General features: G+C 43.6%; 1 protein-coding gene across 4 annotated transcripts in view; it reads right to left on the bottom strand.

Annotated features, from left to right (window-relative positions):
* Window positions 1-1,161: 1,161 nt before the first annotated feature.
* LOC108923924 (myosin phosphatase Rho interacting protein) overlaps window positions 1,162-25,290 on the bottom strand; it is a 99,456-nt gene continuing 75,327 nt past the window's right edge. For 2 of the 4 annotated variants that reach the window (XM_018734970.2, XM_018734972.2), the window contains 18 exons: window positions 23,977-24,133; window positions 23,438-23,554; window positions 21,608-21,664; window positions 21,456-21,524; window positions 21,274-21,363; window positions 19,794-19,903; window positions 19,629-19,667; window positions 18,156-18,897; window positions 17,908-18,024; window positions 13,049-16,900; window positions 10,175-10,322; window positions 9,747-9,852; window positions 9,492-9,651; window positions 9,272-9,379; window positions 7,028-7,114; window positions 6,687-6,852; window positions 5,680-5,762; window positions 1,162-3,539 (listed from right to left, as the gene is read on the bottom strand). In XM_018734970.2, the coding sequence (XP_018590486.2) occupies window positions 3,468-3,539; window positions 5,680-5,762; window positions 6,687-6,852; window positions 7,028-7,114; window positions 9,272-9,379; window positions 9,492-9,651; window positions 9,747-9,852; window positions 10,175-10,322; window positions 13,049-16,900; window positions 17,908-18,024; window positions 18,156-18,897; window positions 19,629-19,667; window positions 19,794-19,903; window positions 21,274-21,363; window positions 21,456-21,524; window positions 21,608-21,664; window positions 23,438-23,554; window positions 23,977-24,133 (6,280 nt within the window). In that variant the 3' untranslated portion in view covers window positions 1,162-3,467. Of the gene's footprint in view, window positions 3,540-5,679; window positions 5,763-6,686; window positions 6,853-7,027; window positions 7,115-9,271; window positions 9,380-9,491; window positions 9,652-9,746; window positions 9,853-10,174; window positions 10,323-13,048; window positions 16,901-17,907; window positions 18,025-18,155; window positions 18,898-19,628; window positions 19,668-19,793; window positions 19,907-21,273; window positions 21,364-21,455; window positions 21,525-21,607; window positions 21,665-23,437; window positions 23,555-23,976; window positions 24,134-25,290 lie in introns of all 4 variants that reach the window. The other 2 variants (XM_018734971.2, XM_029247058.1) reach the window with 2 other exon arrangements.

Raw genomic sequence — 25,290 nt, 5'->3', positions numbered from 1 at the left:
GAAAGAAAAGAAAATTATAGCCAAAAAAGAATGGAAAGAAAAGAAATGTCTTCATTGTTTCGACAATGACGTACCTACAGCCTTTGCGTAGCAGTGCTGCTGTTGAGACCTGTCGCTCCATGACACCAGTGAGCGTTTGGTTCACCATGAGCTCGACTCTTCAACAATAACACACAGCATCTTCTTCAGTCTTCCATGTACACTACTGCCCCTGGGATGGATCTTCAAAGTACAAGTTTTTCTCCAAAGCCATAAACTACTGTTGAATTGTTTGGCACGTAGTGTAAAAGTGGAGTACATACCTCATAAATCAAGGCACGAATGTCATTTGCTTGTAGAAGAGACTGCTCTTTATCCCAGGAGAGAACACTTACCTTTCCATCCTCAGTCCGCCTCCGATCAGAATTCTGCAGTTTGCGGTTGATGCATCTGTTTAAGGTATAACGGCCTCTGAACCAATCAGGGCAAAGAGATCTAGAGCCTATTCTGGGATGCACAGGGTGCAGAATCCAACATTTCATCCTTTTACTATACTGAAGGTATGAATTTTTTCTTTTAATTGCAAAATATTCTTTAGAAAAATTTGCAAAACCTTAGTCATAAAAGTTACTTCCATTATGATCATAAATATTTCAGAAATAGATTCAAAGTTCTGAACCACCTGAGATGCAAATACATGTTTGAAAGTGCATAAATCTACTTCAAATGCAATTACTATCAAAATACTAAGAAAAATTTAAATATTTTACAACTTATATAAAAAAATATATATTTACTCACTAAAGGAAAGAACTGTCACAAAAACTGATTGTCCAACTAAAACTAATGTTTTTCATCAAGATATCTAAAAAAGCGTATACATTTGTTAAGCATTCAGAGGTGTAGCCAAAAAAAAACTTTTACAAGTGTGCCTAATTGCATAACTGCTACTAAAACTATTGAAATTTTTTAATTCACGTAAATATAAATTCATCTGAATGCTTTGTCTGTGCAATTATTCCCAACAATCCAAAATCTAACACTGGATACAACATGATGGACTTGAGGGCAGCAAAGAAAGAAAATGGGATGGAGCATCATTTAACTGCATCACTAATACATTATGATTTGGACTAGATTAAGAAAATTGTTGAAAATAAAAAAAACTGACAAAGAATTCTGAAATGCTCCATTTATTTATCACGTTTTCCATTCAAACCAAAATAAAAAAAAATATATATATTATGTAGTGCTAGTAAGCAGAATACAGATTTAAAACACATAAAATCACAAAAACTAAATTCTGTGTACCAAATATTTACAAGGCATTCCTCAAATACTATACAATATATTTCCATAGCTGTTGTAACTTCCCCGCAAGTTTTTCTAGACGTCTCAAGCGAGAAGCAAGGTAGTCAAGTGATGGATGGGCTGAGGACGCTTGCTGAGGCCAGGTGCTTTATCATCAGGCAAGATGTTACAGACTTCAGCTCATCTCAGCAGAAGGGGCACACTGGTAAAACAGAGCTTCAACGGCATGTGTTACTCTAATCATTACTATTGCTATTATACTGTAACAGCAACAATAATATTCAGCAACTTCTCACCAGCAGCAAATTGTCTCGTCATCTGTTGATCTCAGAAGGGCCTTGTGTGAGCTTTGCGTCCCAAGGTGGATCAGACCACTGCAAGGGGCACAAGCAATTTGCAGCACCGGCCCTTTTTCTGACCATCAAGCAGGCGAGGCAGTTTAGCTGCTGTTACACACACACACACACACACACACACACACACACACACACACACACACACAGTGTAAGTCAGCACATGAAGTGGCATATACGCCTGTCCAGTTTCCAGTATGTTGTTCATTAATTCATCTTGGTGTTGTAATCTACTTCTCATATCTGCCTAATAGCCTGCATAAATATGATCGAATTTAATAAGTAATTAAACACCACAATAACTGTTAACCACTTTCTTTCCTCAGTCACAGAATTCAACCGTTTACATTTATTAAAAAAAAAAAAAAACTAACACCAGGCCTTGCTGTAATAGGATTGTTATATTTAAACATTTCAAAGAACATTTTTACAAAATGTAATCGTTACATGTGTCTCGATTGTTTTGGCTTATTTATGTACTAAAATATAAGAAAGACTAAGTGGCAATTCTGGGTCTTTCTGAACCCCTTCAGTACTGTAGTATGCCCATAGAGTAGAGGAACAAAATAGCTTGCATTCTTGACAAATTTTACAAGTAATACTGGTGTAACTGGCAGGCCTTACATCACCAGGTTACGACGATGATTTCAAGAAATTCAAAAACTTAAAGAATGCAGGACGGAGTAGAGCTTCTAAAAAAAAATGCAAAACTGGAAGATACTCTCAGCCAAAGTGCAGCCATGATAAAGCCTTTCAAAGAGGAAGGAGGAAGACCTGGGTGCCTTGTGCAAGTTTCAGAGTCATCATGGCCATTTCTCTTCAGAATGACCATGGCAGGACTGGATCAGCAGGGCCACAAACCAAGCAAGTAAAGCGCACAGTTTTGGCACCACACACGCGCACACACACCTATATATGAATACATACAAATTCATTTATACAAACATACGCACATCAATTTTAAATGTGTGTGTATATGTATGTATATATATATATAACATTTGTCAGTAAAGAAGCTTTGCCATTTTGTTTCACATTTTTACAGCGGTATTGTTAAAAAGCACTGCTAATTTATATCTCAAAGGTACTAGTACAATGCACTGATTTATTTTATTGTTACATAGTAGTCACATGACAATACAATATACCTTCTCAGGAAGACTAAACAGTCATCTTCAGACAGTGGTCATGCATGGTCTTCCTGACTGCAGATGATTGTTTAGTAAAATGGTGATCTAAACAATAAAATCATCTTTGTGACTAGATATATCTCTTAGACCACAAAAAACAGACTACAATATTAGCTTTATGGATCTGTATTATATTAATAAACTTTGTGTCTCTCCCACAAACACACAACACCGCTTCTACATTCACTCCAATTTGAAAAATGATAGTATAAATATAATAAATATATAATGTGTGTGTGTGCGCGTGTGTGTGTACAGCACTCCTGTTCAAATGTCCACCTGTATTTTAGTGTATGATATCAGAAGTAATATGAAAATGATCTGGATTGTCATCAATACCATCATTATCTCTAAGTATGCTCAATAAAACACTGAAAAAGGCAAAACCTAAAAATTAGGAGTGGGGGGGGGAGCTTTAGTGGCCTGGAGGACAATATACTCTAAATATGACACCATCACCAACAGATCCACATGCAGAGCAACGGTGCACAATCTGGCATGAATAAGGCCAAAAATCACCAAGTTCAGTCACTGCACTGCTGCCTCCGTGTGTGAAATGAACGCTGTTACTTCAGCTGAGAACATCAGGCCAGTAATGGGCCATGAAGAAAGTTAAGGGCAGGATCCCTGGTGCTCAGATCTTTCTGGAGTCCTTTGCTTCGAACAGCTTCAAGCGTTCCTGTACTGTCAGGCCCTCCTTCAGGCTCTGGGGCAAAGAGAGAGAGGAGAGCAGTTATCTATTGCATCTCAGTCCAAAGAGTATCAGTGTGGCTTAGAAACTTTAATGACACATATTGCTGCTCAGCAAGTGCACATTTAGAAACAAAACCCATTAGAGAATATCCGCTATTAAAATGAGCAGGCCTGGACCCTACAAATAAACTGCCTGTAGTTACAAGGGCAAACAACCAATATGATGCACAAAGCAAGCACCTTAAATCTTCACTCTTTACTACTTTGCACCTATACAGGAGATTTCCCAGATGTGAACAAGAATGAGCAAAAGCTTTCATTTGCACAAAAGCAAACAAGTCCATACTTAAAAACAGCCCTTCTCAGGTCGAACAAATACATGCCGAATTTTCAATCAAGCACACTTGTATGTGAGTCAAAGCAAGTTTTTAAAATGTGGACCTGATGCTTAAATAATAGAAACTGAGCTCGTGGAACCGGACACCCAGCAGCGTGGTTGGTATAACTGGTTAGTTAGCTCTGCATGCTGCAAAAGATACAAGTTATTCAAGTCAATATACAGGGGGTGGACAAAATAATGGAAGCACCATGTGAAAAGGAGCAAAACTTTCAAGTAACAATTACAAACTGCAAAGGTGAGTCATTTTAGGTTGATTGCCAATAAGCTGTGTGTCCATGCTATAAGAGCTCAGACACAATGTCAACAACCCACAGCGTCTGTTGTCAGGTCTTAAACGTGGGGGGGTCAGTAAGGATTTGGGCATCCAACGCGAGGTTCGACAGGTCCGACGACTGCCCGGAATGGTCCCATAACAGCAAACAAACATGAGACAACTTAGCAGACCAGGTGCACCCTATGCTGCAAACACTGTTTCCTCATGATGTTCCAATATTCCAGGGTGATAATGTCCTCATACACAGAATGAAGTCAAACCCTTTCCATGGCCTTCCCAAGCAACCTTTATAGGGAACTTTCGGAGCAGAGCGAATAAAGTAGATTTCCACCTCTCAAACATGCACATAGTTCAGGACTTGCATGACAGCACTGCAACAAGGGCTCGAGTGCAGTGTCTATTCCTTATTAGGTCCTTGATATTAGTATATTGTTATGAGTTTGTTATTTTTCCCACCCACTGTAGGAGTTGCTGCATTTGAACAATATGAAAAAAAAATCTTCGGTTTAATAGCACAAAGTCAACACGTTATCCCACTGTTTGACTGAAAACAGATTCAGCAATTCCTCACCAAGATGAAGAAAACCAGATGTAGCATTTGACACTTAGGTATGGCCAATTCCTGTTACACTCTAGGGACATCATCTGAGTTCACAAGCAAGCCCAAGAGAGAGCACTGTAATCTTCTGTCACTAGGCATCAAAGACCAAAGTAATTCTTCACTAAGGCTGACACACAAAGAACACTGTGACACTTAACTTATACTGTGAGTGATAATACTTCATTAAGCATAAGATCCGTGTAAAACTGCAAGGAGTGCTTTTGAGACATGGGAGATTAACCTTGACCTATGAACTCAGCGAGGTCACAGCAACAGACCAATCTCAGTGTCTGAAATGCTGACACACATAGGGGTGGGAGGCAAACATGCAAAAAATGGGAGCATGCTCCAAAGTGCTGTACCTACATCACACATCACAAGGAGACTCGCCCCACCAGGGGGAAAGTCAGCTGTCCCATGAGACCTGTTCAATGACAGACTGTCGGGGCAGAAGACAGAAGACATGCTTAGACACAAAAACACTGAAAACACGGAAAGCCACGTGTGAACAAGCGTTGGGAAAACACGGAGTCCTGGTGCCAACTTTTTCTCCTTTCAAACAGCACATATTTATCACCATGCGAGGAAACTTCAGAGACAGGGGTTTGCAGACACACAAATGTAGGCCATGGTCATGACCTGCAGATTTGTAGTGACTGTAGATTTTTGTAGTGTTCTTTCCCCTTAAATAGCCTTGTTATGCTTTAAACATCGAGCTAATTGTGGCTACAATGACAATTTTAAAATAAAAATAAAAAAAATAAAAAAAAAAAATTAAGAAATGTAGTGTACCCCCCCCCTTAATCATGTAACTTATAAAAACATTGTGATCAATTGTTTGTTTCAGAGGCACACTGATGTGGCCAAGATACACTCACCTTTGACCTTACACCACGGATCTGCCTGCTTAGGGATGACCGCTCCTTTAGAAAATCAGGATTGCTTTTCGATTTCATAATATCTGCAAAGAGTATTATTGAAGTACAATGGTTAATGAGAACATGCGGCTTATTATTTAATATGTTACGCAGTATATGACTTTACATCAGTAAAGAGTCCCCAATCCCATCCCTCAAAACTGCTGAATCCTTTTCAGCATTCAAAAAGAAAGAACTCTGGGTGCAGAAGTTCTGGACCAACTTCTCTCCTGATCTACCAGCTCCATACATTTTACATGCCACCATCTGTTAATTATCTTCGTACCTTGTATTAATTCTTTAGGCGGCTAGTTGCATAATGTGTGCTGGAAAAAAACTGCATTACACAAACTGTCAAAAATCGTGTCTCTTTCTAAAACCATTGGCATCCTGTAAAATGTACTTTGGTTTTCTCCAAGTTGTGTCACTTCAAAGAACAGTGTCTGCAAAGTACATTCACATTTATTTATTTAGCAGACACTTTTCTCCAAAGCAACTTCCAATTAACTATGTAGTGTTACCAGCCCACACACCTTATTGACCAAGGTGACTTACACTGCTAGATACACTATTTACAATGGGTCACTCATCCATACATCAGTGGAACACTCTCTCTCTCTCTGTCACTCACACACTATGAGGCTGTTCAAGCTCTCGTCTTTGGAGTGTGAGAGGAAACCAGAGCACCTGGAGGAAACCCACGCAGACACGGAGAAAACTTGCAAACTCCACACAGACTGAGGGGGGGATCGAACCCATGTCCTCCCACGACACCCATGAGACAGGAGCGCTACTCGCTGTGCCACCGTGTTGTCGATAATTGAGCAAAGAGAAAAACCCAAAAGGGTAACACTGAAATTTCATCTTTCATTTGAAAAGACCGATTTTGAGCAGGGTTTTTCTGGCTCCTCAAAAAAGCAGGCATGTGCATCGTGTATTTTGTACTGGCTGTGAAAGGAAGCCCTCACCATATCCTGCCACAGCGGTGGCCCCATCTGTGCTCCTCTCCCCCAAAGCCTCAGTGGCTGCCATCAGCTGCTCCTTCAGCTTGCTGATGTCACAGTCTGCTTTGGCCTTCACGATGCTCAGCTCCATGTAGATATCCTTGTACTTGTCTGCCGTGTACTTCTTATCCTGTCCACAAATTCAAAGTCAATGAGGATGGATTTTGCCAGGACTAGCTTGTTCATAATTTTTTGAATACTGGGTTCAAATCAGATCTAAAAAAAAATCTAAAATGGCAAATGTGACAATTTAGCAATGTTCAGAATTTCTTTAGAAAACCTCAAGAGGAAAAAGAGCTGCGTACCCGTAGTGCAGACTGCAGCTCATCCTTCAGGGAATGGATCTCCTGTTTGAGATACTGGATTTCTGATTCCTTGACCCGCAATAAGACCTAACAGCAACAGAGTTGAAACACATTGTTGTTTTCGCAAATCTGCACAATGGAAGACAAAGACACTCAACAATTGTGCTTCTAAATTTCTGACACTGCTTTCCAGATATTGGCAATTCAAACAGCCTAAATATACGGTCATTGTCGGTTAACATCACACACAGGGAACAGCAGCGCACTTCAATGACTGCTCCAGTTTCAGACCACGTTCACCAACGGTCGCATTTTTCTAAGAGCAATTACTGTCAAACAAGGTGAAACTGTAAAATACATACATGTACTTTTTTGCTTAAGTGTAGTGGATAAATTCTGCATCATAGGATAGGACAGTACTTTATTAATCCCTGCACAAAAATTCACACTTCATATGACATCAAAGACAAAGCTAAGAAATTATTGTAGTTTAAAACAGTGCGTCACGTCAAGTAAGGGATCAGGTGCAAGGCGGTACGGGGTGGACTGAAGGAGTGTGTCAATGAATCAAAACACACAGTGTCAATAAATGTAATTAACACAAAAAGGCTTCCATCTGCACCTGTATTGTCACCTGTACTAGTTCCACAGTGGGACAACTCCTGCCCTCCACCAGTGCAATATATACTACTGTTAAGATACGTGGGTCAGGTGCAGCCAGTAATCCTGGAGGTGGGCGTGGTCATGCTTCTGAATGCCACAAATTTTTTTTTTAAGAAATTCAATTTGCAACTCACTTCTAATGTGTGTTATTTCAGTAAGTTTACACTGAAAACTATATATTTCTATTTCCCAACTGTTCAGTTACAGTGGTATCAGATAAAGGGCCTCATACGATGGGACATGTGCACCTGCAAAAGTGCAGTCATCGCTGGCATTTCGGTCCATATTCCTGACAGTAACCAGGCAACAGAGATTACTTTTTATGTTTTTCATAAAAGGAGAAAACAAGGTAAAAACATCAACGTTTTAACAATATCAAGGATCGATCGATGACCTAAAAAGAATTTAAGTGAAGAAAGCGTGACACCGGAGAATGTTTCACATACTTTGCAGTAAGTTTTGATGGTTCTCTCTGAAGCTTTTATTGCACAGGTGGTGCAGAGATCACAGCCCTGCCTTTACTCGCGCTTTTATATAGTTGTCCAAACGCACTTATTTACTTTTACACACACACACACACACACACACACACACACACACACACATACACGCACACATATTGACTGAAACCGCTTGTCTCAAGCAGGTTCGCAGCAAGCCGAAGCCTAACCCGACAATACAGGGCGCAAGGCTGGAGAGGGAAGGGACACACCCAGAATGTCAGTCCACTACAAGGCACCCCAGGGGAGACTCAAACCCCAGACCCACCAGAGAGCAGGACCCAGCCAAACCTGCTGTGCCACCATGCTCCCCAGTACTTTTACTTATTCTACAGCAATTCCAGTGCTTCCACTGTGTTGTCACATACACACTCCTGTTGGCTCCTACAATTTCATTTACATCTGTACGGTTCTCAGTTTTTGCACTTGACTCTCTGGCTTTCACACAATACCATATTCTCTCATCTACACACGCGCATTCTTCATGTGAATGCTTAAAATACTTACTTCATTTCTTTATTTGTATATTTTGATTAGACTTTTTTGCCAAAAAGTTCCTGAAAGTAAAGACTGAACAACACACACACACTTACACATTGACTGAAACTGCTTGTCCCAGGCAGGGTGAGGGCAAGCCAGAGCCTAACCTGGCAACACAGGGCATAAGGCTGGAGGGGGAGGGGGACGCACCCAGGACGGGATGTCAGTCTGTCACAAGGCATCCCAAGCGGGACTTGAGCCCCAGATCTGCCAGAGAGCAGGACCCGGCCAAACCCACTGCGCCACCACATCCCCAGGATTGAAAACTAATGTTCCAAACGTTTATCCTGGTGAAATGAATGCCTTTTCATATTTTGGTAAATCCTGGGTGATTTTTGTACTAATGGAGTTGCTTTATTGGCTTTCTTTAACACAAAATTAAGCCAAGACACAGGAACAAACTGAGCCCACAACTCCAGGGACAAGCGCTGTTACTAAAAATCCCTGTGGGTGATTGTGTGTAGACTCTACCATGTATTCCCCAGTAGCACCATGTACTATGTACATGGCTGACAGTGCGTAATGACTCAGTCCTTCATACCTCCAGTTCGTATAGGTCTTTCCCTTGCGTGAAAGGTGACTCTGCCATGTCCCCAGCGATGCAGGAACGCATGCGTGTTATCTCCACCGCCAGCCGGTTGTTCAGCTCCTAGTGGGGTGACAAAGCTCAGCCTACTGCAGACGTCCGCATAGCACCAGTGCCCGCAACAAAAGTACGTAAAGCATAGCCTTCCACAGGAACGCCGTTGATTCAAACACACCTGGTTGTGCGCGTTGAGCTCCTGGTTCTCCCGCTGACACTGCTGTAGAGCCTGCCTCTCGGCCTCCAGGGCTTGGGCAAGGTGAGCATTCTCCAGGCACTTCTGGGAGTACTGCTCTGACAGCACCTCGAGCTCCCGATGGATGGACCGCAGCTCCTCCCTGGGCCATACCATTCACATACGTGCACTCAGACCACTCCAGAACCAGGGTGATCATCATATCCCACCAGAGATGCAGAAAGAGGCACCACTCACTCATACTGCTGGCGCAGCTCATCGATATCAGCACTCATACTGCCGAGCTGGGACCGCTGGGTCTTCTCCATTTCCTCCCTGTGTGCATTCTTCATGGCTTCAATAGCTGTGCAGAGAGGGCTGATTAAATCCAGGACACCCAACAGAGCAACTGTAAGAACACTTCAGTTACTTACCCTTGGACACACTGCTAGACTTCAACACTATTTTGAGAATCCAAATATTTATATTATAACCCTTCATATTTTAGAGAAAAAAATTAATTACTTTTGAAGTATACATTACCATTTTTCAATGCCAATATCAAACCGCAGTGCATCCAGTCTAATTTTTTATAACCAAATACATATAGTTTTTAAACTAAAAACTTTAAGAACACCGATGCCAACACGTAACGTAGAGGTACTCGGGTATTCAAAGTGCTTTACCAGCAATAGTCGCAGCAGTCTCCTCAGCTAGTAGTCTCTCACGCTCCTCCAGCAGTTTTGTCACTTCGCGCTGGTGCTGCCTTTGGATGTCTTCGATCACTTTTTGGTGCGTCTCCTCCATGGCAGCAAAGCCCCGCTCACAGGTGGCCTGGTGGAGCATATGCCCAAAGTGAGCAAGTGACAGGGGTGTGGCACTGGGTAACAGTCCATCTTCATTCATTCATGACTGCTTCAGTTCAGCAACCTCACAGACTTTACTGTCAAAGCATAACAAAAATGTCGACAAGACAAAACCAATATAGGCCTATCATCTGTGTTTTGAGCAATTCAAGAGTGAAGAAGGCAAAAACTGGTCATGAATGAAATTATCAACCTTTTAAGTGGAATACATCACAGAATATACCAGGGATGTCCCTCGTATTACTAAAGTCTCAAGAGCAAATGATGTTCCTTTGATCGTAAAAGAGAAACTGCTGAAGCGTGAGACTATAAATGTTACCCAGTGTGGTCAAATGTAAATTTTACTTAATTGTGTAACAGCTCTTGCTGATTCACTGGTTAATTCCAGCATCACCAACAAAATGTTGTACACACTTAGGCACAGGTTTGGGTCCATGCTGCATCTCAAAGAGAGCAAGATAAACGGCAGGGTGAAAGGTCATGCAAGTGCTGTACAGCAGTTAGCTGAAAGAAGCAAGGCAATGCAGTGAGGAAAACCAGGGCCTGGGAGCACAAGGCAGCGCTACTGAAAACAGAGGACAAGCATCATTTGCTCATGTTAACCCTTTCAGTTTTTCACATGTTCACAGTCATGCTAAATGTGGTTTAGAAATTTCCCCACTGAAAATGACAGCCATGAATTCAACATTCAGGGCATTTTCATTATTGTTACCAATTCATTCATTTTAAATCTAGTCTGACTTTGTTATTTCTCATTCTGAATTAACATGAATGAATATTATGTTGCTCTTGCGTTGCTTCTGTTACCGAAAATGCTTACAATACACTAATGTCAGACTAGTGAAGTAAAATATCCAAGAATCAAGTGGCTACTTTAAAACTTAATGAATACTGTGTCAAGTACTATAGACCACAATAGCACAACTCACCCAATCGCACCCTATGGAATGTACACGGTTAACCTGCATATATTAATGTAACATCACCAAAAAAGGAAATCTTGCCATTTTTCACAGGAGAATAAACAGCAGGAACACCATGCACTAAATTTCTTGTTGCATAATATGTGCAACTATGAGAAGTGGTCATTGTTAGCCATTGCTTCTGCTGTGTGGCAACAACAGTACCATTTCTGTATCACTCTCCTAAGCGCTGGAAGGGTGAGTGTTGAAGTGGATTCCAGTCCTGGTCCTGCCACCCCCATCTGTATGCTTTTGTTCTAACTGAACTGTTGCCTAATTGTCCTTGAGCTATGTATTCAAGTCACTGAGTGGTTTACATCATGTTAGAATAGCAAACTAGCTGCTAAAAAAAATAATAGTTGAGGACCTGCACTGTTTAAGAAATATACCTATAATGTTTAATGTACTATGTTTATATTAAGTGAACATACTTTTAGAAAAAAAACATCTGAAATGTAACCATAGCAAGTGTTCCTAGAGCATACAATGAATTCAACTGAATATCCTGAGATAAAGCGATACAGATACATTTGTAGCTCATCTGAGTTATAAAACTTCTGAAGATAGATGTAACTCGAAAGAAACCAAATGCTGATAAAATGTTTGTGATGAGCCGGTCACTTTCTTATGTCCAGTTCTGTTGTCCTCAGTGGAAGATGAGACGCACGATATTTTAAGTGAAGGCACTGCGTAATTTTTGCAGCATTATCCTCATTTACATTACAACCACCTCTGCTTCCTCTGCTCCACCGTTTCATTCTCCAGTGCCACATGATGTGGAGAATACACAGCACCGTGTCCTGGTTTTAAAGCACAAAGAGGCTGTGGACATTAATTTTTTCCAATCATTTAAAGTAGACTTTTAAATTGCTTCATGTTAATAAAATAAAACAATCTGGCATCCCACCCACTGAGCTCCCTGTCTCAGGCTGGATATTTCCAGTATAGAGACCCTGGAATTGCATGAGCTCTCCATGGAAAAAGTTAACAGAAGTTTTACAATGAATTATTAAACTTTGAGCATTACCTGTTATCTTTTAAAGACCCTAATCAATTAACAGAGATTAAGCTGTACAATTAAGCTTCTATTGTGACAGAGCGGGTGGACAGTATGAACAATTCGAGTTACGAACCAAAATTATATTTGTATTGACGTGCATGTGTAGCGTCATTTATTTAAACAATGGCTCAGTGAAGGTTAAAGGTGAGTCTACTGCAAACAAAAACCAACAGACAATGATCTGCCAGGACCAGGGTTGGGAACCACTGGGTTAGTAGTAGACAAGGTTAATGTGTGGGGGTCTGTGTGCGGGGGGGGAGCGACTTATTAAAAATAAAAATAGGTAAGAATGTGGCCACAGAGAGAGTATACATGTGATACAGTATGTGTACATATGGATTTAAAGCTGCAATGGTCATGTTAAATTCTGCTATTAATTGTTGAGAATACTCAAATTCATTTTTTTCTACAAACTACAACAAAGTTTGACTATACTGCAAACGATACTTCATGTAGTCACTTGTAATCATTTAGCTTAGAACCATGAACGTTTGACCACTCTTAAACATTGTTTTGTTGAATTTTAAGCCCAACTGAATGTTACAGTATTTTGTAAGCTGTCCACAGAGTTATGAATTAATAACAGACCATTGCAACTGAGAATCCATAGCCGAGTTCAACCGTACTGCTGCAGCAAAGGACATCTAAAGTGAAAAAGGGGAGGGAAAAAACCTTCAAGTTCTCAAAGTCCTTTTGGTATTTTTCCTTCAGGCTAGACAGGTCTCCTTCTAGGTGTTTGTTCTCCAGCTCGTCTTTCATGGTGTTCATCTGTGTCTCCAGCTCTTGGATCCTGTCCCGCAGCAGCATCATGGAGTCTCTCTCAGCCTTGCTGACCTCAGAGGTGTCCTGTTCCATCGGCCAGGTGTGATCTGTTGCTGGAGACACCTCCTCAGGCAAAGACACATCCTTGGGATTCCTGGCTTTCAGCCTCTCTAGAGCTTCCTCCATGGCATGGATGGTTTGCGTGTAGTGGCTATGCAACTGCTGCATCTCCTCCTCATGGATGCGCTGCAGCTCTTGCATCTTCCCATGGAACTTGTCCTCCAGCTTCTGCACATGCTCCTCATGCCGGTCTTCCATCTTCTCAATGTCCATCAGGATGACCTCAAGCTTGCGCTGGCTGTCTGCAGTCTTCTCCATGAGCGCTAGCTCTGTGGTGGCTCGTCCTTGCTCAGCCTGATTCAGTTCCTGCTCATACCTGGTCTTCAGGTGCTCCATCTCTCTGCAGTAGTGTGCCTCTAGCTGCGCAAGCCTTTCTTGCTGCTGGGAGAGCTCAGTGATGTGGCGAGTAATTTCTCTTTGCAGCACCCCATTTTCCTCCTGGAGGCTGGCTACGGTTTGGTTGAAGTTCTGGTGCTGCTCCAACAAAGATGCCTCATACTGCTCTCGGATCGTAGCGATATTCCGGGCGTGCTCCTGACACAGGACATCCATACTCTGGCATGCTTCCCTGCACAGCTTCAGTTCCCTCTCATGGTCTGCTCTCAGTTTGCAGGCGACATATGCAATCTGGGCTTGGATCATAGCCTCACGCATACACAGAGTCCCACTAGTGACATCAATGCGATTTCTATAGAAGGGATGCACGCTAAAAATCTCAACAACCCTGCCAAGAGAAGTGCTGCTCTCCACCTTACAGGTGGCCTCTACCTCCTGGGAGAGATACTGAAGGATGTTTGACTGCCTTAACAGTTCGGCAACAAGTCTGTCACGCCCCATACGCAGTGACTCCAGATCGTCAATGCAACAAGAAGGTACTGTATCTTGCAGGTGTCTACTGACTATCTCTTTTGACAAGTCGCTGACCTCTTCTACTTTGATCCGTTCTATAAAAGGATCTAGTTCCGGAGGAATTGAATCAGTCATCTGTTGACTGAAGCCCAACTCATCGTTGACTTCTTGAATGGCTGAATCTGCCCTGTTAGATGCTTCGACAATCTCTTTCAATGCAAGTTCCCTCTGCTGAAGCTTTATGTGGACCTCTGCTACATCCCCTTTAAGTTTCTGGAGTTTTTCTTCATAAAAGTGCTTAAGGTTTTCAACAGCAAAGTTCAGTTCAGATTTAATACAAGCGTTACTTATGAGGGCGATGCTTTCATCAGAAACAACACTGACTCCAACTGAGTCGGTGTCACTTTGTCTCCTGCCTTCACTCACTTTAAACTGAGTCTCAAGCTTCTCTACCTCTGTCCAAAATTCACTTTCTATCATAAGCTTCCTAGTTAAGACATCTGCGTACTCAACTGCTATGTAACCCTCATCGCTCCTCTTCAATTTCTCAGCCTCTAGATGGATCTCATTCAGACTCTGCAGAAGATGTATGTTTGGATTCTGTATTGAGAAAGCCATCTTATTCAAAACCAGTGCTTCAAATGCTAACGTTTTGGCAAACAATTTTATCTTCTCCTCTTCTGTTACCCTATCTTCAATCTCCTGTTTCTGACCTACTTGAATCTCTAGGTGCTCCTCCAAAGTGTGTCCTCCCTCCCGAATATACATGGTGGCATTTACCAGCTCTGTTTCTATCTCCGACAACATGCGGAGCTGCGCCTCCAAGCTATCCTCCACAGGTTCTCTTAAAATGGCCTGGACCTTCTCTCTACTTGACTCTACACAAGCTAGTGCCTTCTCGTATTTGGAATTTACTGTTCTAAGGCGACAGTTTGTTTCCTGAGTGAAAGCAGACCTCTTGTCCATTTCCACACGGAGCTGGGCAGTGAGCTGGTCCACCTTGGACAGACTCTCATTGAGCTGTTCCTGTAAGTCTGTCTCACTCTTCGCCAGCTCACAGTGTTGCTCCATCATGGCCTCCAGCTGCCGAGTTTGCTGCTCTTCCAGTTTTAATGTAATATCTTTGAGCTTTTCCTCTGTGGCAAACAGCTTTGTTTCTAGTGTGTGAATAATAGATATAAATTTCTCTGGATCACTGCTGACAGAGGTCACATGACCATACTGTGTGTATAAGGGACCGCTCTCTTCAGAGAAGGACTGGTCTTGGCTGAGGTCCAAAGAGTTGCTGCCAGCCCACATTTTTTCTCCGCCATCAGTGTGCATGTATTTTTGGCAGTGTATGTTTGAAAACCGTATTCGCTGTCTTTTAGAGGGCGACCCCACACCATCGGGGTAGGTTTTTGACTTTGGCTGAACATCGGCAAATTCTGGAGGGACTTCGATTGCTGCTGACAACTTGTCCTGCTTACTCATGCTCTCCAAAACATCACAATTGTCCTGTAGTTTGCAGTGCTCCATCTGGAGGTCAGAGTAGCCCAGCTGCAAATCATTAAGGTGTTGCTCCAGCTCAGCAATGCGATCCTCTGCTACAACTAATTTAGCCTGAAGGTCCTTCATTGCATCACCTGTCCCCATGTCCCCTTGGCCTAATTTGCAAATCAGCTCCTCTTTGGCCTGTAGCTTCATTTCAGTCTCTTCTAGGCTGCTACCCAGTGCTACCATCTTTATCAAAGCCTCATTGAGATCCTGCTCTTTCTTCAGCACCAGCCTCTCGTACATCTCTTTAGTCTCCCGGATCTCCTCTTCCTTTTCCCGCAGAACCTTATGGATCTTCTGGAACTCCTCTGACACTTTCTCATAGGAATGTTCAAGATTATAGTAATTGGTCTCCTCTGTTTTGAGCCGGGCTTGGAGTTTATTCACCTCATTGTCTGCTTCTGCAATCTGATTGAGCAGCTCCTGACAACGGCATGTCAGTCGGCCTTTCTCCTCCTCTAACTGTCGGACAGTCTCTGTAAGCTTCCCGATGGCTTCTGTCTTGATGGCCAGCTGTTCCTCTAACTGGTGAACTACTTCGCTGCTCTCTAGTCCAGAGCTTTGGTTCTCCAGGAGTAGTGTTTCTACTTGCTGCTCTGCCTCCTGAAGCCGGTCTTCCAGTTCTTGCGCTCTCAATTCTGCTTCTGCCAGGTTCTTCACAAGACCTTGCCTCTCCTTCTCCTGGCTCTCCTGTAGTACAAACAGGTTCTTCTGTAGCCTCTCCTCTTTCAGGGCATGAACTTCTTCAGCGGCAATCAGTCGCCCTGTGACCTCTGTCAGCCTTTCCTGAAGCTTCTGCACTTCCTTCAGATGGTCTCGCTGGAGGGCCTGTTGCCGTTCTAGGTCTCTCAAAGCCTGGCTTTTCTCTAGGAGATGGGCCTCCACATCCTTCAAGCGGTCCTCGCTGTCCTTGAGTTGTGCTCTCAGAGTAAGTTCATTGTGCTCCCATTCCTCCTTGCGCTCACGGAAGCGTTCCTGCTCCAACTTGAGTTCACTGCGCATTTTAGCCACTGCCTGCTCGCTGATAAGGATCTCGGCCAAGGCGTTATTGAGCTTGGTCTGCAGGGCTTGGATCTGGGCCTCATGATGGCGGATCACGTCTTTAGCCTCGCTGTAGTTCCTCTTGAGGGCCTGCACCTGCTGACTGGTGAGGTCCTGTTTGCGTCTTTGCGCCTCCAGGTCTGTCTGAAGGTCCTGGTTGAGTTTGTGCAGCCGATGCCAGCCGCCCGTGTGTGGCGATGGGGTCGGCGAGTCGCACTTTAAGAAATTGATTAGACACTTGGTTAGTAACACTCTTTCCTTTCCCCCCAGACACTGAGGCCACATCTCTGGGGATGGTTTGGAAAACCGGGATTTGTGTTTTCAGAGACACGATTCTAAATGCTTTCCACTGTGCTTTTTGAATGTTTTGTGAGAACGGGTGGAAAGAACTTAAAAAAAAATTAGAAACAAAATCTACATGAAATAAGCATATTTCAGTTGACCGTAACATTATTCATTCAAATATTAAGACACAGAACTATTAATTCTATCAACAAAAAGGTGTAAAATGGCATCAGGACAAAAAAATAATGCTGAAAATAAAATCTATAAAATATTTGTCTATGATGGGAATAAAATGTACTATCTGAATACATATGCACAGATGGTAGACAATTAAAATGAAGACAAAAAAAAAAAAAGAGCAAGCATGCCATTGACCCAAATACCAAAAGTCATGCAAACAAAAGGCAGGAGGACAGAAACAAGCCATGAAATAGGAAGAAAAAGCACAGCGAAATGCTTTTTTGCATGTATTTTCTTACCTTTGACATAAATCATAATTATTTCCCAGAAGATGTGAGACTCAGTTAAAACAGTTAGTGAAAACTCATGCTGAAAACACCACATTCATGCAGATTGGTCATTTGATTTAGCTCTCCAGCCTAGTTCATTTCAAAATTCAATGACTCTGCAGTACAGTATATCAAAACCCATGCAATTTCTGCTGTAACAAATTAATATTGCATTTGTGATATTCCTCTGACATGGTTACACATTTAAATGATTTTACTCTGGTAACACAACACTGTTTGCCATTATAATCATTATATATTTATAAAAAAATAAGGGCGTGCCCAAGAGATACCCATGTAATGTTATGTTTGTATCCATTGGCTACTGATAATTCAGTAATCAGAGGGAGCAAATGCCTTTGTGATGATCACATTAGCAGCCCTGAGCTGTTGCCTCTTGCATTTGGCTGCAAATGATCCATCTGATACCTGCAACACGTAGCCCTCTCGAGCACTCAGTTCCCTGCCTCGCGCAGCCTGGAGCTGCTCCTGAAGCTGCTTGTTCTGCTCCTGAAGTTTGGTCAGCTCCTTCTGGGCCTGCTCCAGCTGCACAAAGACACACAAAGGGATTGATGACTTTACATTCACAGATAGCTCACAATATTAGACAGCATGTGAGTTTGTCTTAAAGTGCATAGTTTTTTGAGGTATCCCCCCCCTCCCCCTCCAAAAAGCACCTCTTTGTCAAGCAGAGCTGCCAGCTCTTGCGGAGGCAGCCTCTCAGCAGTGGGATCTGAAGAGTGAATGGTGGCAATGGGCACCTGCTTCTCTTCGCGGAGAGGCGTAGTTTCCACCTGGTGCCACCGCTGTTCGATCTCCACCTGGACATTGGCGGGCTTTCCCAGCTCACTGCCGCCCTCACTGCACACCTCAGGCATAGACAAAGAACGCTCCACCTCCATCCTGCCAGCATCCGTATCATCAGGAGCCCTGGCGTCTCTTCCCACAGTTGCTGCCGGTGTGACTGGCATTGAGCTCTGGGTGTTCAGGACGCGGCGCCTTCGCTCCTCACGGCGCCGTGTTCGATCGCGCTCCAGCTCCCCTTCCAAAGGGGGGTCTGCGAGCGGCACGGACGAGGAGCCGGAGGAGGCCGAAGAGACAGGAGAGGATGCCGGGGAAGAGTTGGAGGATGAAGCAGAACTGATGTCCACATTTTCCACCCCTTTCAAAGGCTGCCTGTCGGACGACTCCTTCTGCACCGGCTGCCCGTGACAGAACTCGGCCCAGTCGAATGTTTTGGAGCGTCCCTCCCGGCGCCGCTCCCTGATACGGCTCCGGCGCAACTCAGAAGTGGCGCTGCTCCGTGTGAGCGCCTCTCCCTGTCCCAGGGAGGCGTCAGGACTTGGGCACAGCTCCACGGGAGGCTCGTGACCAAGATCCAGGGATGCCTGCACCTTGGCCCTCTCCTCAGGGAGGGAACTGGGAGCGGAGAAGACAACAGGCTCAGGATCAACGGGTTTTTACTGCCACTTCACATCTGTACCACATCAACACACAAGCGTGCAAACAAATGCAGACATTGTCATATGGCACCCAAGTACCTGCAATCACAGCCAAAGGCAAGCACAACACTCGAACGTAAGGGTGCACAGCTGTTCCTCGGTCAGAGGACCCGTGGTGACTTGTGTACCACGCATTGCACGGCATTAACTTCCATTGCTGGGAAGGGTCACCCAAAAAAGGGGGCTGACAATAGAATCTATTTCAATCTCCTCACAGAGGGTGCACAGCACCGCGAGGGGACAGGAGCAGGAAGGTGTCAGAGAACACCAAGAATATCAGACAGCCCACGCTCCTTGCTCTGCTCGAGGGCCAGGAAACACTTTCCGGTGCCGTGCGCCCGTGATGAGGAGGATGGGATGAGGGACCACACAGAATACTAGAACCGTTTAAGGCCAACTTTTTTCCAGCCCTTATTTTTTCCTTTGTATACAGTGAAGTGCCTGGACATTGACTTAATTCCCAGAGCAACAGCTAAAAACTGAAAAGTTGCAAAAGATCTACACAAACACTAGACTCAGAGTGGCACCCTGATCAATGCAGGCTATCAACACCCTGGTAGAGACAGGAGTGCCAGACACTGCTCACTGCATACAAGTCAACAATGCACAGCAACGTGGGTAAACAGGCAAAGAGGCCAGTTTTCTAACCTTGTTTTCAGAACCGACAGTTTCAAAGAGATGTTTTTCCTGCAGGCGCCACGAAAACAAACGGGAATAGAAGAAAAGCAGAGGAAAGATCAGCTAACAAAGTGTGGAGATGTGTATAATCACAATTTTAATTTTTTGTAACCAGACTGGAGTCTGTGGCCTTACCGGGTGACATCGGGTGCAATGGTGGGGCGCACGTTCTTCATTATGGCCTGGATCCAGTTGCGTCGGATTCCAGAGGTCATGGCAGACAAGGTAAACGCTCCTTCTTTCGTCTGCTCCTCGGAGAGAGCACAGAGAAATCTGAGAAGTGCCAAACTATAAGATCTTCTGGCTTAGATGGCAAAACAATTTCTTTGCAATAAGCCATTGAAGCAGTGGCAACCATATTCCACTGTTGTATTTGCACTTGTCTGACACCTCACAAACTGGCTGCTCAAGGCAGCTAAAGGATCACCTTCTATGTGAGCATTTACTACTCAGCTAAGCACAAGCTCACTTCTACGTGTTCGGAATTTTGTCACAGAAGGGGAATGTGTTTCTATAGAGGGGTGATCGCACAGCCACACTGACAACCGATGCTCTTTCCACAGAGCGGATAAAAATACTGGCGTTATTAATTCCTTGACACTGAACCCATGCTGTTCTGAGCCAAAGAGAACGATACACTTCACTCCTCTATTTTGACACCAACAAAAATAACTAGTACAGCAACAGCAGTGCATCCCAAAGCCAATGTAAACAAATGACAAGTGGAACCAGTTGATTAATTGTCATGATGTTGTCTTTCCAAAGGCCAGACCATCCTTTCTGTATGTGGGTCTTGTGCAGAAAGAAGAGCCACCACAGGCACAATCACACGTCATTGTTTACATTCCCGGATGCTGGAAAAAATGCTAAACCGAACCGAGCATGATGAACACACTATTTCAGGAAGCACAGGGGCCAGTTTACACGGCTTGCCACTCGTGACTGAGCAATGCTGAAAATGCATGTCTGATTTGGTTAAAGTAAACAAGTTCTAGGGAACACGGATCGCAACACAGCAGGTGCCCTGGGAAGGACCCCAAAAACAAAAGAGGGCAGAATTAAACCCAATGATGTCACTCACAATAGCACAACAGGTCAAGTGAGCAGAATAAGATAACTGTCATCACAGGATAATAGACAGATCATGTGGTCAAACCAAAAAAAAAAAAAAAATCTTTATATTAACATAGAAGCTTAATGGAACAGTGTTCATTCAAGCATGGAAAAATTTTATTTCTCCACTTCTATATTCCTGATGAACATTAGAAATGTACACTGATTATTCTTGTACCTGTCAAGAATGTTTTGCTGCTATTATCCACACTATGTGTTCCTTTCTTCAATATGCAGTTAAAGTGTTTATTCCTCTAGAAAAGTTAACATTTCAACTGCACAACAATTCAAATGAACTCTGGAATATGTGAAACAGTGCTACACTAGCATCCCTAAATACTGCAACCTTTTGCCTTTGTATTGTACCTTTACCTCCATGAATTAATTTCTCAGTACACAGTTTCTGTTTGATGCTGTGACTCACTTCTGTATTTAATTATACAAACACACACACACCACATTTTCTCCATCAACAGGACACCGCAAACAAAGTTTCACTCACATGGATCTGAAATCCATAATTCCTCTGCACTGGGAACTCTGTGACATCATAACACGTAGACAGGTCAATCTCACCATCCAAATCAGCAGCCTGAAATGAAATCACACCCATGTGAATGCGATGCAAGAGCCCACAATGGATAACGTGTTCACAGCTGGACCTCTAAGTGTCTGATACTGTACCTCTTCTGCAACCGAATCCCTGTAGTACCTCAGACTTTGGTCTGTGAGGACAAACCAGTGCTTCTTCCACTAGGGGAGCAGAAAGAGAAGCGGTGAGAAGCCTTGGAAAGCCCTCAACGGCACTGGGATGAGCTACAGGGACTGCCACTCACCAGTCCATCTTCGTACAGCTTGGTCATCCATCCCTTCTTGAAATTCAGCAGGTCAGGCTGCAACGACGAAAAGCACATCAATGAGAAACACGATCCAGCAAATCAAATATTTCCAGAGTCCACAAAGACAGAAAAAAAAATCCTGACAATTCTAAGTACAGAACAGCCATCATATTCACATGCATGTATATGTGCTCTCAAGATGTCTTTACATCAGAAGCAGCAATTGGCATAATGGCAGAAATAACTGCACTGAACTTAAAGAGCCCAGGTTCAAATCCCACCTCCTGCTGTGGTACCCTGGGTAAAAAGGATTAAACATTCACAAGAAGCTTAACATTGTAAACGGTTTTGGAGAAACGCATCAGCTAATAACATTTACAAGAAACAGATACAGTACAGCTTTCCTAAAGTAAAATAATTCTTTGAAAGATTAAGCAACACTCAAAAATTTGGTTTCAGCCAAAAAGTTAATCTGCTTTCTGTTAGCATTAGTAACAAAGGACATTCTCAGAAACAAATCAAATGTGGAGAGCGTTTATAAGAACTATAAGTACACCTATACATAATTAAACCACAGCTAAATCATTTGGAGTTGCTAAAAGTCCCACTTGTACCATATGTGTGCTTAAATCAACGCAGTTTACATCAGACTCTCAAGTGCTTCTGAATGAAGCGTTGCAGAGTGTGTGCACTATCAACCTGGTGATCGACAGCGAAATGACACACAGTGCTCTGGCATACCAAAGGTCCAGCCGGCACGCCGCTGGTACTGTACACACACCATAGGAATACACCCACAGTCGCTCTCGCCTGGGCTGACGCCACGCACGAGTCCTACCTTGTTCCTGTTCAGCTTCATTGGCTATTAAGACTAGACGGTCACCCTCTGCTCTCCCACTGTGTCTGGCGCTACTCAGCCCAGCTACTGTCACTTCAGCCCCCTCCCCACCAGCTATTTATAACAAGAGGCTATTCTGACAGCTGCGACTCAGATGGCCACAGGAAGCTCTCTGAACCTGAGGAGGAGCCCTTTCGCACGGCCGCGAGCAGCAAGTTTGTGGACCGCTTTGCTTTGGCAGCATCACTCAGAGCTCTGCGCAACTGGCAGCAGGCGGCCGTCTAACTGCCCAACCGGTTGGGTAAGAAAAACACCTGAGATGACTGTATACGAAGCATCCAAGTCCCTGATGGAAAGCAGAACTCGTGAACCACCCCAGCCTCCCAGTCAGCAGCCAGGTTTTCATATGCAGAATGAACATTTGGAAGAAAAGCCAATTTCACATTTGAAAGGCCGTTTCCACAAACTCGCATGAGCATTTATGAGATATTCAAATGCTGAGTGGAGGGTGGGGGTAACTAATGACTAAACAACCATGAACAACGTTTCTATGTTACGAGTTACATTAGGTGACAAACGCAAACAAACCAGAAGCTTACACAACTTCCTGTTTTTCATTTACAGGAGTCCATCACAGTTTTGCAAGCCATCAGTTGTTTCCAGTATTCTTGATTTCCTCTGCTCTTAAACGCTTACTGGCATTTATGCAGAACAAAGTAAATCAGAGCCAGTAGACATTTACAAGATTTTTACTGCAGCTTATTGTTGTGGGTAAAGCGGTGACGTTATGGCAGCTCCCTTTAAACAAATCAATGACGAATTCCTGCAATAAATATGCTGCTGTATAAATAAATGAAAGAAAGAACAGCTAATGCAGATGCTTAGGCTCTTGCTGCAAAGAGTAACCACAGAGTAAACAGCACTCTAGCTGAAATATGAAGGAGTGCAACGCAGCAGACAGTCACTCTTGCTGCACCTGTGGGACTCACCGTCATGGAGGACTCCGTTGCTCTGCGGTCCAGAGATTTGGCCCGACGGTAGCTGGCGATGGATGAACTGGACACATCAGGCATGGACTGCTCCTTAGCTGAATCTAATGAGAACTCCTGCACCCAAGAGGAAGAGTGCACACAACTGGTCATCATAACTTGAAAAACAACATGGCAAAGCAGTACAGCAGGTAACTGTGGTGCCTCACAGCTCCTATGGCAAGCGTTAATGCGGATCCCTCCGTTTATGCTGATTTTCCTGTTCTCCCTGTGTTAATGTGGGTTTTCTCCCACAGTTCAGAGATGTGTTTCAGGTGAACTGGGGAATTCAAACTGAATTAACTGTGTGTGCGCGTGTGTGTGTGTTGCATTACTTTACTGTGCTGACGAATGAATGACTATGGAATTCAGCGCTGTTCACTAGCACTGTAGATCATCTTAGATAGATGTCTAAAAAAAAAAATACTACTTTACAACTGTGTCTCTTTAGAGAGACGTTTACTAAATGAACAAACGTAAAGGTGCTGCATGACACCCACCGGCTTCACGGGGAGGTGGCGTCTCTCGCTGCGACCCTGGCGTGGAATAGCAGCGCTGGCGGAAGACGATGATGGCGGCTCAGAGGATGAGCTGGTCTCCATCTGCTCCACACTATCCCCCTCAAACGTCTCAAACTTCTCTATGACCTGCGAGCGTCTGTTGGGGGTCAGGATACATCGGCCATAAGACACAGAACATCAGAAACCAAGAAGATGCACTTACTCTTTTCATTACTACATACCCTTGTGAAAAGGAGATTCTTTTCGAGGAAAAGCATAAAAAGGCATAAATATACTACTAGCTACCTAGCAGTATTCAGTGAAAAGGATGACCGCTGTTCCAGAACACACACACATTTGGTTGTACTGTCAAAGTCCAGATGTGTACAATGCACCTTCTTAGCCAGGGCTACAGCAAAGAGGAACAGGTCAGCTGAACATTTTGAAGGAGAGATCGCTGTGTGATGGCTCCAGTCTGCTGGCTTTGCTAAATTAGCAGGGCAGAAACCTAAAGAGCAGCTGTCCACACAGAAGCTGCAACCCTGCACCACCAGACAGAGCATACCAACTGCATGTACCGCAGCAAAACCAGGGACTTTTAATCATTCACAAATCACTGGCACAAACAGGAAAAAAAAAAAACGGGGGGGTTGGGGGGCGTTTGGCAGCTGATTAACTCAATAACCATAAGATGCACAAATCAAAAGACATACACACACTGCATGATAAAGAGAAATATAAAATAAGGTGAAATATAAAAGGAACAGCGAGAGATTGAGATGGGAAACCAAATCAAATCCCATAAGCATATGAAAAACATTGAATTGTTGTCATTTAAATGGAAGGGGTTCAGACCCCCAGCCGACTGAGCAGAATGGGAGAGAGCTCCTTTCTCAGGTCCGAAAAGGCCAAAAAACGCAGGGTACTGAAGCAGCAGAGATGGCAGCAGCAGCAGCAGCCAGCAACTGGAGTTGTCAGTGAAGAGGGTGGGAGTGTGTGTGTTTGTGTGTCGACTTGTTCTTGAGAGGCCATGAGAGAGTGTGATGGAGAAAAAGGTCTCTGTTGAGTGCTTTTAAGAGGTGGAATGGAAGCAAGCAGGAGTCAGTGGGACCCAGCAGGGAACAGCAGCAGGACAGGGGCAGAGCTTTTGGCAGAGCAGGCTGTTCGGATGTTCCTGGAAGAAAAGAAAAAACAAAAGATCGAGATGGAAAGATTCCAGGAGAGCAAAATAAGAATGGAAATTTAGATATTAAGAAACATTAACCCTTCAGAAGACAACAAAGAAAAATGAAAACATGTGGAAAGCAACAACAC

This window comes from Scleropages formosus, chromosome 20 (genome assembly GCF_900964775.1).
Source record: "Scleropages formosus chromosome 20, fSclFor1.1, whole genome shotgun sequence".
Lineage (NCBI taxonomy): Eukaryota > Metazoa > Chordata > Actinopteri > Osteoglossiformes > Osteoglossidae > Scleropages > Scleropages formosus.
This window is presented reverse-complemented; position numbering and strand designations above follow the sequence as displayed.